This window comes from Grus americana, chromosome 4 (assembly GCF_028858705.1).
Source record: "Grus americana isolate bGruAme1 chromosome 4, bGruAme1.mat, whole genome shotgun sequence".
Classification (NCBI taxonomy): domain Eukaryota; kingdom Metazoa; phylum Chordata; class Aves; order Gruiformes; family Gruidae; genus Grus; species Grus americana.
The window spans coordinates 73,910,369-73,924,590 of NC_072855.1; the positions used below are offsets into that span (position 1 = coordinate 73,910,369).

At 38.8% G+C, this 14,222-nt stretch overlaps 2 protein-coding genes across 29 annotated transcripts in view; one reads left to right on the forward strand and one right to left on the reverse strand.

Annotated features, from left to right (window-relative positions):
• Positions 1 to 8,254, forward strand: part of SCLT1 (sodium channel and clathrin linker 1) — a 45,634-nt gene extending 37,380 nt beyond the window's left edge. For 6 of the 8 annotated variants that reach the window (XM_054825355.1, XM_054825353.1, XM_054825356.1 and 3 more), the window contains 3 exons: positions 2,911 to 2,989; positions 4,060 to 4,155; positions 6,954 to 8,237. In XM_054825355.1, the coding sequence (XP_054681330.1) occupies positions 2,911 to 2,989; positions 4,060 to 4,155; positions 6,954 to 7,016 (238 nt within the window). In that variant the 3' untranslated portion in view covers positions 7,017 to 8,237. Of the gene's footprint in view, positions 1 to 2,910; positions 2,990 to 4,059; positions 4,156 to 6,953 lie in introns of all 8 variants that reach the window. The other 2 variants (XR_008577092.1, XM_054825352.1) reach the window with 2 other exon arrangements.
• A 1,417-nt stretch (positions 8,255 to 9,671) lies between these two features.
• The window catches only part of JADE1 (jade family PHD finger 1), a 148,340-nt gene continuing 143,789 nt past the window's right edge, over positions 9,672 to 14,222 (reverse strand). For 19 of the 21 annotated variants that reach the window (XM_054825330.1, XM_054825349.1, XM_054825338.1 and 16 more), the window contains exon 11: positions 9,673 to 13,529. In XM_054825330.1, the coding sequence (XP_054681305.1) occupies positions 12,628 to 13,529 (902 nt within the window). In that variant the 3' untranslated portion in view covers positions 9,673 to 12,627. Of the gene's footprint in view, positions 13,530 to 14,222 lie in introns of all 21 variants that reach the window. The other 2 variants (XM_054825329.1, XM_054825328.1) reach the window with 1 other exon arrangement.

Sequence of the window (14,222 nt, forward strand, 5' to 3'; positions counted from 1 at the left end):
GTAACGTAAACCCATTATATTTGAACAACTATAAGGAATGGCTTCATTTTTTTTATATGCACTTGAATTATAATTCTCAGTACTTACTAAAAGGGAATCCTTGGCCATATTGTTTTAAGATCTAAATACTTTGCTTAGCTTAAGTCATCTGATTGCAGCTATTCTGGGTGTCTTTGTTCCAGTTTCTGCTTCTGAAACATTTCTGTGTCATAGTTGGAGTCCCTGACTCATCGGTAGCCATGTGTGTTTTTTGGAGTTCTCAATTTTATCTTTTCTATAATTGAAAAGAATCTGCCTCTGAAGAATGGCCTTTTTTGGTGTCCATGTATGAGGTGTTGGCCAGGACTGCCTTCTCCTTCTCCCTACATCCTGTACAGTACATTGAGTGAATTGCACAGCATCTTGAGATGAAGTTTCCTCCATTTCTAAAACATTATTCTTGGCTGCACTTCTGTAATGTTTGGCAGCCGTAGCTGCTTATTTTAAGATGTTCATTAAAGAAAAAAATTAACAGGATGAGAGACAGCTGCAGGTACTGGCAGCATACAAAATTCATAATTACTAAGAGTAACTGAAGCATATTATAGTATAATTCAACCAAAAAAACAGCTGGCACATGCTATATTTGTCATATGAGAGCTTTGCAGAACGTACTTGCTACAGCTGGCGGATTTATCACCCGTCTGCCAAAATGCTAAAAGCTCACCTTTTGTTTCCTACTCACTTAACAAAGACAATATGGAGTAGGGACTGATTTGATTATTCAGCATAAGGGTTACTGCTCAATTTTAATATTAAAATGTCATAATGTCTGTTTGAGGGAGGGTTAACAATCAGAATGAATCAACCGTCTAGCTCAATAGCCATCACGTTTCCTTATGCTCACAAGGTTAAACTGTTTTCTTTAAATACATGTTCAGCGTGATCTCATTATAAAAATAATTTCTTGATGTACAGCTCTATATGAACATGTAAACTGTTTATGGCCTGTGCTGCTAAGAATGCTAATTCTACACCTCAGTACAAGTATAGAAGACAGATTGTTTTCAGTTACTAAGAAGTTTTAATTTAAAAAACTAATCTATTTGGACAGTCTTCTAAGATGATGTAATAATAAAGGTGGTGTGTCAGAATTTAAGAATTTCCTTATTTGCAAAGCCTTTTTTACTAGCATAGTTGAACATAAGCAGTCTATACATTGTAAGGAGTAGTGTTTGAATAGTTTTCTAAGGAGCTTATTTTGAAAAGCTATGTATGAAAAGATAGGACAGGAATTGTATAAAAATTCTGTTTTGCTAATAAAATGGTTTATAAAAACTGAACTTCCAAAACCAGCTGTTCATTAGGGCTCCTGTATGGAAAATGCTTTATCTTGATGCTTGGTGTTGATTAACAGAGGAAAATTTGCAATAATAGTGTTAAGTATTAACATACTATCTTGATTCTGCAATTTTAATCCATCTTTAATTCTTATTTTATATCAAAATGTTCACATGTGGTAACACAGGTATAATCAATATATAATTTTAAGTGATTAACATCATTTAAATATCTGCCTATGTACTCTCATTTTTATAGCAGCTAGTCAAAAGATGTTCAACTGTTTTTATGATATCTAGCTGGGATTGGTTACAGGGGTTGGTTGAGAACAAGGGAGTGGAAACTACCAGCCAGGTATACTCGCAACCTTATGTTAACAGAAATATTGCAACCTTGTCTTTCAAGTGCCATATAGCAGTTTTCAGTCAAACTTGTATGAAATACTAAGTTTTAATTTTTTTTAAGAATAAATTATTGTTGAGAACTAAATGCCATCATTAAAATAGCAGAGGCTTTTTAAGATGGAGATTTGAGTTTAAAATATCTCCTACTTTACCTCCATTCCCCCTGAAAGAATAAAGGCTTTAGCTTCCTTTACAGTGCATGTAATTTCAGTAATAGGCAGAGCACCTAAAGGTTAGGTATCGGCTTTCTGAGCGTTGTCAATGTGCTACATATTCATGAAGGTGATTGCATTTCAGCATACTTTAAACTTGGGAAAGGAAGGTAAAGTGAGAATAGATTTGAAAAGTTCTCCTTTGCAAATATGTTGGAACCTCAGCGTAGAAGGTGAAACTGGTGGCAAGAATCTTGATCGCACCATTTTTTGTAATGTCTGTTGCTAGTGAGTAGAGACTGGTCACAGGTCAGAGCAGTCCATTTAGTTGTGCTTCTTTCTCTGGCTAAAACTACCAAAGTTCTGAGATTTTTCCTTCTTTGGTCATCCCTCTTCTTCAGTGGCTTGTGATGACAGGAGGTAAGAACTGTTTCCTTTGAGCACAGAGATGTCTGCCATAACCCAGATATTTCTTTTCTTCAATACTATACAAATTCAGGATCACTGAAACTCATTCAGTATAAAAGTAAAAAGACCACTTTGAAGAAGGTGACATTTTCCTTTTCTTCATGAAGGGTTACATTGTTGTCTCTCTCAGGTATAGAATGATTTGGTTTTAGGTACTTCAGAGCACCTTCAAAAATGTCCACATTGAAGTCTGGTTATGGGACACTAATTAGAACGTTAATCTAAAAATTTACTATACTGTGCAAGTGCAACTTATAGCATATTTGATAATGTGCCTGCAAAATAAGATTCAATAAGCAGGAAAAAAAAGTAAAATATCAAATGCTCTTGACAAAGCCCTGTTGATTCGAACAAATACATCTCATACCTCTACCATTATAGTTTTGAATGCACATCATTAAGAACTGCTAGCTGTGTAGTGCATTTGAAATCAATGTTTTAAGGGCAATGCTGTAATTAAAAATACACTGTAAGATCCTGCAATGTAATGAAGTACCTATGAAATTATATTCCGATAACTGATGCACTACTGTGTGTTAATCAGCATCTTTTCTTCTGATTAATAGAAGTGAGCTGAGTCAACAAAAGCTTCGTAGCCAGGAGCTCATTTCTCAGCTGGAAATGGCAAATGAAAAGGTAACTGAGGTAAGATAATGACTGATATGGGAACTACTTTAAGTTACAACCTGATGCATGAATGCACACTAGGATCTTAACAGAAACCTTTTTGAATGAGTTACGTTGCTGGTTTACAAAAAATTAAGGATTTTTGACAGTAGTAGTCATAACTGAAAAACCTCACTGTTTCTGCTGACTGACATGTTCAAATGGCAAGAAGACAAATTAACTTTAATCTCAAATTACAAGAAAACGTAAAGGAGAGGTCATTTTTCAGTGTTACTAATCTAGCAATTTTAGACAATTCAGGAAGTGTTTCCGAAGTCACTTATGCCTATGTATGCATGCATACCTCTAAAAGTATGAGGTAGGCGTTGTGTTATGGATAATGCAGCATAGGCAGAGATACTGAATTCTCAGCGTACTATGAGTATAGTAGAATTTACACTGTATGTATATATACGCATATAGATAAAAGCATTATCCATTAAAGATTAAGGGCAGGGTTGTTTTGGAATGTGCATTGTTCAATAATTAATGGCCACTTTAGAAAACAGCTATCCTATCAGCCTCATAAATCTGAGATAACATCCAATTTTATCTAGGATAAGTCCTTCTGTGGTTTTTTTGTAGTGCTGTATTATTTAGCGGAGAAAAATGGGGCTGATGCGAGAACAGATTTCCATAAGTAAAGGATGGTTAAGAAAGACTTTATGCATACCCTTTGATGAAGAGAAGAAATCTGTAGCAAGTTTATCATGTTATTATCTAGTGTATTCTTTTTTCCTTTATGTATAGCTAAAACATTTACCTTGTAAGATTGTGTAAATTAAATTACCTGGATTAAAATGTCAGCTTTTATGCATCTTAATTCAAAATGGTGAAATAAGTAAAACTTCCTCTGCAGATTACTCTGATTGGAAAAGTCATATGATACCATATTTTAGCTGGAAATTCTCTGTAATGTGTCAGCAGTATGTCTTCAGTCTTACTGTAAGTGGTAAACAGTTCTGCTGGTTTTAGGCTTTTTCACTACAGTGTATATGGATCCAGTAAAAAGAACTTTGCATTTGTAATGAGATATTTCATTTACACAGGATGAAAAATTAATGATGGAATATCGAGAATACATCAATAGGCTTCAAGGGCGACTAAGCCAGGCAGAACAGAGGGCGGCTACAGCGTCTCAAAAGGTACAAAACTAACAAAATCCATGTTATCTAAGGGCATTTCAAAAATCCCATTGAATATTACAAAAATAGTCACTTTGTATCATTCCAGAGGCAAAGGTGATCATTGTGTGCAGTATTACTAATATAATTTTAACAACAAGCTTGTATTTTGGATGCATCATCACAAAACTGATGCATATTCAATTAAATGCCACCCTCTGATAGGATGCTTAAATGACAGTATAGATTTGTTTATGGAAACAAATTTGATGCAAATTAAACTTGTGTGGTTCAAAATGTGTGAATGAAGGTGTATGATCATTCCATTTTCAGAAATGGCAGCAAGTTAAAGAGAAAAAAAATTCCTTCAATAACTGCAGCTCCTGTTTACAGAAAGCAGGCTTTTTTAGCTTGGTGTAACCTCCTGCAGCAGTCACAAATGATGGCTTCATGCGATAAAGAGCAAATGTTGTGCTGATTCCTACACCTATTTCCTGGGGAGTTTGATTTAAAACAAAGCATGTCTGGAACTGATGGCTAGAGAACTGCCTTTATAAAAATTGCTAGGCAGAAGAGCTATTTTGTGGGAATTCTGTTTGTGGGTTTTTTCCAGCCAGATAAGTTCCTTAGTCTAATTCATTGTGTGGCTGCAGAAAGAGCATGGGGAAATGCTGTGCAGTAGTTGCAGGACAGAATTGACAGTGTGGACCTGTTTAGTGTTCATCAAATTGCAACCTTGAGTTCCTTCTGCCATGTCATGTGAACTCGCAGAGTTGTTAACTTCTTGTCTGTTCATCTGCGTTTTCATTAGTGGCCTCCAGTAGCTGTGTCCCTGTGTGTTAGATGATCTTTGAGGTGCCTTCCAACTCAAACCATTCTATGATTCCATGAAGTACACCCCACTGCAGTTATCAGTAGTTACGTATAACAGACACAGTAAGTCCTGCAATGTCAAAAAATACTGAAAATTGTGCAGATAGAGTATGAAATACTTGTTTTTTTCCAGACCATGGGAAGAGGGGAAGAAAGGGATGGTGTTATGTATTTCACTACCATAGTGAACATTGCAGTGAGTCTGAAAACTTCAGACCAGGTGTGTCTGTTAGAGCCATTTATATGCCTTAGACCTCCTTGTGCACCACTGTAATCACTTAATGAGCTGAATTGTTGCTGCCTTCTTTTTCCAGTTCTCTTCCAACTCAGTTCCAGCTTTGAGCGGTACTATTCAATATTTCTAGACATTGGGGATATTGGGAGGAAAGGTTTTCTTCTCTTCAGAGAGAGAACTTTGAGCTTTAATTATCTAAACCCTGTGCTACCTGTAATTCTGTATTTTCTCGACTGGACAGTAGGTGGGCTTTTTTCCATCCAGCATTCTTTTTTCCATTCTATTCAAGCTATACATCTTGAAGCAAATCCCATGGTGTGGTTCATATACTGGGTTCTCTTATTTGCCAAGCAAATTTGTTACTCAAGTTCGTTTCCTATTAAGTAAAGGTGGGCTTTCTGCCTCCTAATTTTTTATAGTGATTTAGGAAACTCATTTGCAAATTGTAGCTTTTTAGTGTGGGTGATCCCATGTGAGTTGCAGAGAGGAAATGTTTGGTTGATCTAAATTGTCCAATTAGGACAAATGGCATTTTTTCCCAACAGCAGTGAATAAACGGGCAGAGCTGCCAAGCTGTCATAACGTAAGCTGTGTTTCCTGGCTGTAAATGCTCTCTGTCATGACAAGGTCTACCCAGCTGGTGAAGATATGCTCTGAAAGAGTGATTTTTTTTTTTTAACCTCTTGTTTGTTACATGGATCTGTTCAGCTCTAATACTTCTGAGGTGCTATCTTCCCTTAAAAAAACCATGGTCATGTCACCTTTCAAGGGAGTAAATTCCTGGCCTCAATGCCTATATAGGAAGAGGTCTTGCTGTAGCTGAAAACATCGATAATTAGCTGTTCCTTACCAGTCTCCCTCTGAAAGATAACAAAGACATTGGATGAGACATTTAGCAGCTAAATTGCTGTCCGGATCTTATTGCAAGTCTTCAGAATTTCCTTGCCCTCTTCAGGCTTGGCAGAGATTACTGCTGCCAGCTGTCAGGCATGGCTTCTTTGTAGTGACTTCAGAACTTACGTGTCAAGCGCCGCCTTCTCCCCCAAAAAAGACATACCAGCACTGTCCCACTAAAGGCTGGCGAAAACGTCTCTGCTACAGGAATGCCTGCTCCCTGAATCTGAAGAAACATGGTGTTTATTCTCTTCTAGCTCTCAGAAGAGTGCATGTTCACGTGTGTGCCACCTCAGATTCAGAATGGTAACTCTTGTCTGTATTCTCAATCTGTAGGTTGCGGGCTACTTTCTGACTTGACTTAATTGTGTGGTCTCATTAGATTATCCGGCTTGCTTGTAAAATTAAATCCAATATAGGCTAGAGCTGGGCTATTAGGGAGTCTAGAAATTACATTTTTATTGTGGTTAGTTCAATGTCTATAAATCTTGGCTTATTAAATAATCGTCATTTAGTAAGAAACATAAAAAATACAGGATAATGTTTCCACAGGTTTAAAATATGTGTATTCTATGTAGATGTTTTTCAGGTGTACTCCTGCTACCTAATCTTTCATCATCTTGAATTCTTTGGGATCTGAAAATGAGACAAAAGCAGTAGTCATCACAGAGTGCACTGTAAATTCTACTGTTTACCCCAAATTCCCACTTAGCTATGCTTGTTCCCTCTCCTTCGTGACACCTTCCATACTGAAGTTCTCCTGATACTTTGATCTTACAAAAAATTATATAAACTATCTGCTTGTTTTTAATTACAGCTCAGCCTGATAACTACACAGAAGAAAAAAGCTGCTTCCCTGAAGGATCTGGAAAACATTTAAACATATGTCTTGTTCATTCACACCATGTTGGAGTTAAGAAGATTGCTGGAGAAACTTCATATTGGAGCTTTAAAGCCAAACACGTAGCAAGGCTTGTAAAACTTAGATAAACATTTTCTGGTTTATTCAGGTAAGAAAGGGGGTGAATGAAGATACTGTTGCTGTATGCATAGTAAAGATTGGAAGACAACTGCAAAATGATGTAATTAAAGTCCTTTAATGTAGCAGATGATACAGTTCTGTGGCATATTGGTCTTTTTTGGTCTAAAAGCCACCACCTCCAACTATGACAAGATTGTGTACAGGGAATAGGTAACATTAGACTGAAATTCACGAACAGCTTTGCTCACATATAGTTGATACCTTTAATTTTTCTTTGTAGTTCAGTAACTTGGGAACATTTTGAAGATCTTTTATGAATTGTAGTACGAAAGACACTAATTACATCACGAATGTCAAACCGTTGCTGTTCTTATGGTAGGCGTTACAGCTGCAAAATGCCTCCATTGCCTTCCAGTTTTAAGAATTCAGTTCAGTGTGTTCTGATGCCCCTGGGAAACAGTTAATAAATAAAATGCTGCTGTGGCTATTCACGCAGCTTGTTTCTAAGGATCGTTATCTTTCCTCAGTTGTGCTTTTTCTTCCTAATTACTATTTCACAATGGTTCCTTGCTTTTCTGTTGATGTGCTCTCGTGGTTTGTATGTGTTTGGGAACTTGAGTTCTCCATCACTTCAATTTGCACAAACCTGGTGAAGTTATCCAGTCATGCAGCTTTGATGCATTTGAAGTGTGTTTGAATTCTACAGCTGCCAGTATGTGGGAATCCTCTTGCATATATACGTTCAATAGTTGAGAAACTTCATCTGTATCATTCTAAAATTGGAGCTGAACTCTCTTTTCTCTTCTAGCATGTATTATAAACATTGGATAGGTGTTAACTGATTTTGAAGTGCTCCCATCTTGGCCTTAAGTGACGTAATTTCTTGTCCTTCCTCTTAAATGTGTATAATTATGGTTTATAAGTTCTAATTGAGTTGATGGATAATGCTTACCCAGTGCTTGATGAGAACTGTTGTTTTGGACTAGCAAACCCATATGTCTGCCACAGTGGATCTTGACCATATTTGCATTTTAGAGGACAGAAGTTAAGAGTTTGTGCCACTTCGTGCAACCCTGGCTGTTCAAGTAGAGCCTGCAAAAGGGATGTAACCTCAAAAAAAAAATTATTTCCTACAGTTGTACACCCTTTACTAGTGCTTCCTCAGTTTGATATATGCCTGTATCAGTTGCAATCTCTCATTTTGCTAAAAGACTTCAAAGATTTTTCAAAGCACCATGGATACATTGTCCAGAAGCTCTGAACGTCTGTTGTGGTGAGATTTTTCATCAGTCAACCATGTATATGATGCAGAGGGAGGTAAGTACCAAGCACCTTATTTTCATTTGCATAATGCACAGCCGAGATGATGACAGACCAACTGGAAGATCTTGTGGGATTCACTCCTTAAAGCAAGGCTCTAGCTGTGAAGTGAAACCTGCCTGAAAATGGCAGGTAAGGGTGAGGTTTTGGGCAACAGTATTTGTGTATTTGTTCTTTGAGGCACAGAAGGGCATCTGCTTGGTTCCCTTTTAATTACAGGTATATTCTTGTCACTTGTGGTATAGCTCTTGTGTAAAGGTTATTTACCAGAATATGACTTGCAATGACGACACAAGCACCTAATAGTAAAGCTAAGGTGTAGCAGAGCAATTATGGCAGATGACACAGGAAATAAAAAGATTTCCTGCTTTCAGCTGTCTGCCTAATCCTCTGAGCAGCTAAAAATTGACCAAATACATCAGTCTGAGCCACAAAAGAGAACATGGTCAAGTAAAGCTCGTCCTTTCATTTCCCTTTGGCGTCTAGAAGCAGCTGCTGGAGCGTTGCTCACAAATTGGACTTTCAGAGGAAAAGCGCTTGCTGTTTAGATAAGTTTTGCTCTTTCCCTCACAATACTGGACTGTTCCATGGAATGGAGCAGCAGGCTTTGCAACCATCTGTCTTGGTTTACATTTGTTTCCATCTGTAAGTTTCCTGTCACTCTTCCATTCAAAGGTTTTGTTTCCCCTCCCTTCCTTTCCCACTGCAACACAAGTTTTTGAGTGTTTCAAAGATTTCCTAGTGTGGTATTAATGCTTCCCATTGAGTAAAACTTTGTTCTTGACTATGTTTATTCAGGAAGAGTTTCTAGGTGAACAGTTAATTCCATTCACAGGTGAGAGAAACAGACTATGAAGGTAGTGTAAGTTTCATTTTGGGTCTTCCTAGGAGCCCTATACCTTCTGGCACAGGCCAACCTTGAAGGATCTGTCACAGCAAGGAACTTTTCATAGTCTATTGAAGTGGTTAGCAAGCTGCCCTCAGCTCTGACCCCGTCCTACCCGGGGAACCCCAGCGGTGCAGTGCCTTCCAGAAAGGCTGCTGTCAGCAAGCTCTGTAAAGGGGTACAGTTATTTACCCAGCGCTGGTTTTCTCTGTCGGCAGTGCTGGACTTTGTAGGCGTTCACAGTGTGAGCGCACGTTCGGCATACTTACCTTGAAGATCTACAGGCAAGAAACCTCATGTTCCTCTTCCAGTGGAAGATTATGGACTTTCAGAGGACACTGTATATCAACAAATGTAAACGGTAAGCAACATCTCTTTGAGGATCTCAAGGGAAAAAGGATACAATTTTCTGTTGATGGGACAGGCACAGCTGTCAGTAATAAGACCCTATGCTATTCCTCGAAAAGAAATAATACCTTTCTCTTGCAACCACAGCATGAATTTTGATACCTGTAATAATGCAAATTAAATGCTTATTTTAACCGTGAAAGTTGTTAGATCATTGCAGTGAAGTGTTTATGTAAGAACCCAAACAAAATCACTACTGCAAATTCTAATACACTGCTAGCGAGGGTACTGCAAAAATGTACAGCATTTATTCACATACAGACAAAAAGGCACAATTCTACTGAATATTTTAACAAAAAATACAGCTGTCTTCAACTAGGTCTTTATAAATACTTCAAAAAAGGGAGAAAATAAATACAGGATTGGGCCATGTAATATAAAATAGTCATCTCTACATATACTTTTTATTTCTATCTGTTTCTCTTCATGCACCTTTTTTAATTAATTTCAGCTGAATGGACACCGAAGCTAGGCACATAGTGAAAAATCATCTGTACAAGGTTTTACAAATGTAATGACAATTTTCTCAAATTTCTGAAATTAAGATTTATACACAACACATAAAACCCTTCATTTAGATTTGTGTGAGTTTGTAACCTAACAAATGGCATTCCAGGCAACTTTACAGAAGTTCAACTAGCCTACAGTTTGACAGAATACACCAATCATAATCAAAGATCTCTTGGTCAGTTTGCACAAGGAAAGGTAACGCTTAAAACCAGAAGTTCAGCAAATTGTTCTATCCCAGTAAAATAGGGGGTGGGGTTGTATTGTCACTGCTGTACTTCTGACACCTCTTCTGAGCGCTAAGCACGGGAGACAAAACTAACCTACAGAGCTGGTCACACTGCAGTCTTCTTACAGCTTTTTTGGTTTTGGTTCAGCTTAACTTGAAATATTAGAAAGCTTATTAACCTAAATGTCAGGGAGCAAAACAGATAAGGCATTAATTCTGCACAACCTTAGCATTTGTAATAGTGCAAAAGAACAAGGTACCTCTTCCAAACTGGTGTGAGGTTGTTTACTTAGAATCAAAATTTAGATTATTCCATCTATGGCTTGACAAACAATTCTCTCTATGGTCATGAGCTTCTTTCTTCCAGAAAGTAACAGCGCTTGTCTGGAAAAACGTAGTAGAACTCACCTGCATTTACCTTTTATCTGTCTGCTGTTGTTTGATCAATAAGTACTTTTCTTTTAGCACATCCCAAGAGTGACTACAGAATTTCAGATTCACCAGTGGCCTGTTTGACTTCCACCTCTGTAAGTAATGCAGTTAATCTGACTCCTTGGGACCAGCAATGGTATTTTATCTTACACAAAATTCCCCTTCCTCAACATAATCCTAAAAGGTATCAAAAGGTTAAGACTTCTGAGTTTTAAAACAAATGATAGGTATGCATTCTGTTGGAAATATTTAATTAAGCGATAACTTGCATAGCAAGATAGGGTGTTAATAAGCCTTTTTTTTTTTTGATTGAATCCTCTGGAAGACTCAGTTATGGCAGAGTTCTACTGTTTTAAATGTTCCCTGCTCAAGAGGCAAGGCTCTAACATTAAGTGAGTGGATGCGGTAACAGCAGGCTGGGAGTAGGGAAGGAGGTTCTTTATGCCTGTCTTTCTGTAACACATTGCTGCTTAAACTTTTCACGAGTATGTACCTGACTTACATCTAGGCAGAATTCCAAAATTTACAGGTTCCTAACACTCCACTGTTATGTGTGCACTCTACTTGATACAAAACAGTATCCTAATGATCTGTCAATATTATTGCTCATAGCTTGCTAGTTATTGCCATTTGCAATTATTTTTAAAAAAGTACGCAATCAGTATATGAGTTCCCTCTTCCATCAAATCTAGTCCAGAATAGAATGAAATAGTTTCTCTTCATTTAACTGTAAAGAGCTAATCACAATTTATTGCCTTTCCATTTTATTCTATTTAAAAATATATATATTCATGTCCACTTTAAAGCAACGCTTTAGTGTCCTAAGCCCGGCTTTCCCAATACATACCATTAGTGCATATCTGGTGGCCTTTGGGAAATCCTACTGACTAGTGCCTTAGAAATTTTTTCTTGAATTGTCATCGTACTCCCAGAGGGAGGTAACTGAGCAGTGAGGGGTTATTCTGCAGGGTGCATTACCCCGCAGAACTGGGCCCTTCAAGTGTCCACTGTGCTCAGTCTGAGTCCTCTCAAGCTGTTGCACTGTAAGGCAGCTGCAGCCCTGACCTGACCCTTTCCCTCCTCCAGTATAATGTCATGGTTAAATCTGGTCATCTTGTAGATGTATTTACCTGTAAATGCTGGAACTTATGGAGGGTTCTGAGCTGCCACCTATGCGCAAACTGAATGCAACGAAACATCCTGCAGAGGAGAAAAACCTACCACCATCCAAGGAAAGTGACCATTTGTAACAGGGTGCAGTATGGTTAACCATCTCCCATTCAATACACACTAGTTAAATTAAGAGCTTGTGCTTTTCCAGAAGGCAGGGGAAAGGAGTAAAATTTTATCAGTGCTTTTTAGCTAAAAGGGATGAATGCAGCCTACTTCTCCCTACCTGCCCTAGCCCCTTCTAAAAGGTGAGTTATTTTAGTGTTCATCACAAATCCTGTTTTAGTAGTGATGTCATTTCTGTGGTTACTCAGGAAAGTTGCAAATAAAGGAGATTCAAGCTTCTCACAGAATGGGGAGGTGGGGAGGGGAGGGAGAAAAAACAGCTTTAAGTGCATGTAAACATGTTTATACAGCTCGGGAATAACAGGTTATCAATTTGTCAGTCTGTAGCCATGTCTTAAGAACTCTCCTCTCTCACACCAATAAATAATGCGGAGTTGGCTTGTAGGCAGTGACTCTACCAACCACAGAGCTGACACCATCTCTCTGTCCAGTCAGGATGCCAGGATGCTTCTCCTAATAATGTCCGTCCTCCTGCTGATAGTGCTGTTTGGACTGAGTCTCTGCTGCCTGCACTTTTTTTCAGCCACTTCAGTCTCCGAGTCGCTCATTTCAGCATCAGGCAGGTACCCATCATTCTCGCTGTCAGGCTTGAGCTTACTTTTTGCCCTGTCTTTCGGTGAAACTCTGCCCACGCCCAGGTAGGGGTAGCTGGAGTTCTGGTGGCAGGTCTCCTCCGGGCTCTCGCCCTGCTGTTGCCTCTCTCCTTTCTTTGGAATACGGAATCCGCCCCAGTTTTTCACCGGGCTCGTGGGTGTCGTAGGCACTTTAACTACTGTCTGATTAGAGTTTACTTTGACAAGACCCCCGTTGCATTTAGGCACTATATCCCTCCGCGTGCCAGGTGCTGACCTACCACTGGAGTGGTTCACAGCCCTTTTATTTTCTGATTGCCTCTGAGAGAGTTCTGTGGGTCGCAGCGGTTTGTGGTTGTGTTTAGAAGTCTTTTCCTTCAGTTCTGCCTTGATCACCTCACACTGTGGACGATTGTCTCTTCTTTTTCTGTGCTCTGGTATAACTATGCCATTTTTCTGCTGCGCTGATACCATCCGTGTTTCTGCAAAGGTCTTATCAAAATTTAAAAAGCTACCTGGAGCCACACTGCCTTCCCTTTGGCCAGGCTGCCTCAGCAGGGGCTTGCTGTCATTCCCAGAGCTGGTTCTTACTCTGTCTCTCTTGTGTGGTTTTTTCAAAGAGCGGGTTAGAGATGTGCCCATTTGTTTCCTGAAGAATGCAGAGTGCCATTTCAAGTCCTCTATCTTAGGGGCGTTGGGGCCCAAAGATGGACTATTGAACAACACCGTGTTTTCCATTGAGGAGAATGAGGAAGGCACGCCTAAATGTAAACAAAGTAAGTTCAAGTCAAGCAATTCTGTGTCTGGGTAAATACCGCTGCTTGTGAATGTACCTATTTTAACTGGGTTCCTCATGCCCGACATGTTCTGCATAAACAGGTATTTGACTGCCAATCCCGCACCTTCACAGCGCAATTACGTGGCTATGTCGTGGTTTCACAATGTACTATGTGTAGTTTACTTTCCTGTAGCTGTGCTGCACCTAATTACACCTGTAGCAAATATAAATCCTAGCACTGCTACAGCCACTACGACAGAGAAACTCCTCAGGGGAAAAAAGCAATCAGCAAGTAGATCTGATTGATTCTGTCTAAAATACGGTTTATTAGTTACTGAATACTTTAAGGGTAATCTAGTTAATGCAGTAACTTTGAAGTTATTCATCTGAGAAAAGACTGCTGTCAGTGAGATTAGGCAGGAAAAAAAAAAAAGTTGTTTTAAAACCGGAGTGTTACTTTTTCAAAATTCATTTCTTTAAACTGCCATTGCTGATGCAAAGCAGCACATACTAAACATTAATGCAGCGGCACTAATAAGCTACAGACTTACCAGGTACCATATGGCACCTGAATGTCAGTCCCGGTCATAAGGAGTCATTAAAGACTCACACCAGAAGGGAGCGGGAGCAGCCAGTCAGCACCCTGTGGAGGATGCCACAGCCTGTACCCCTTTCC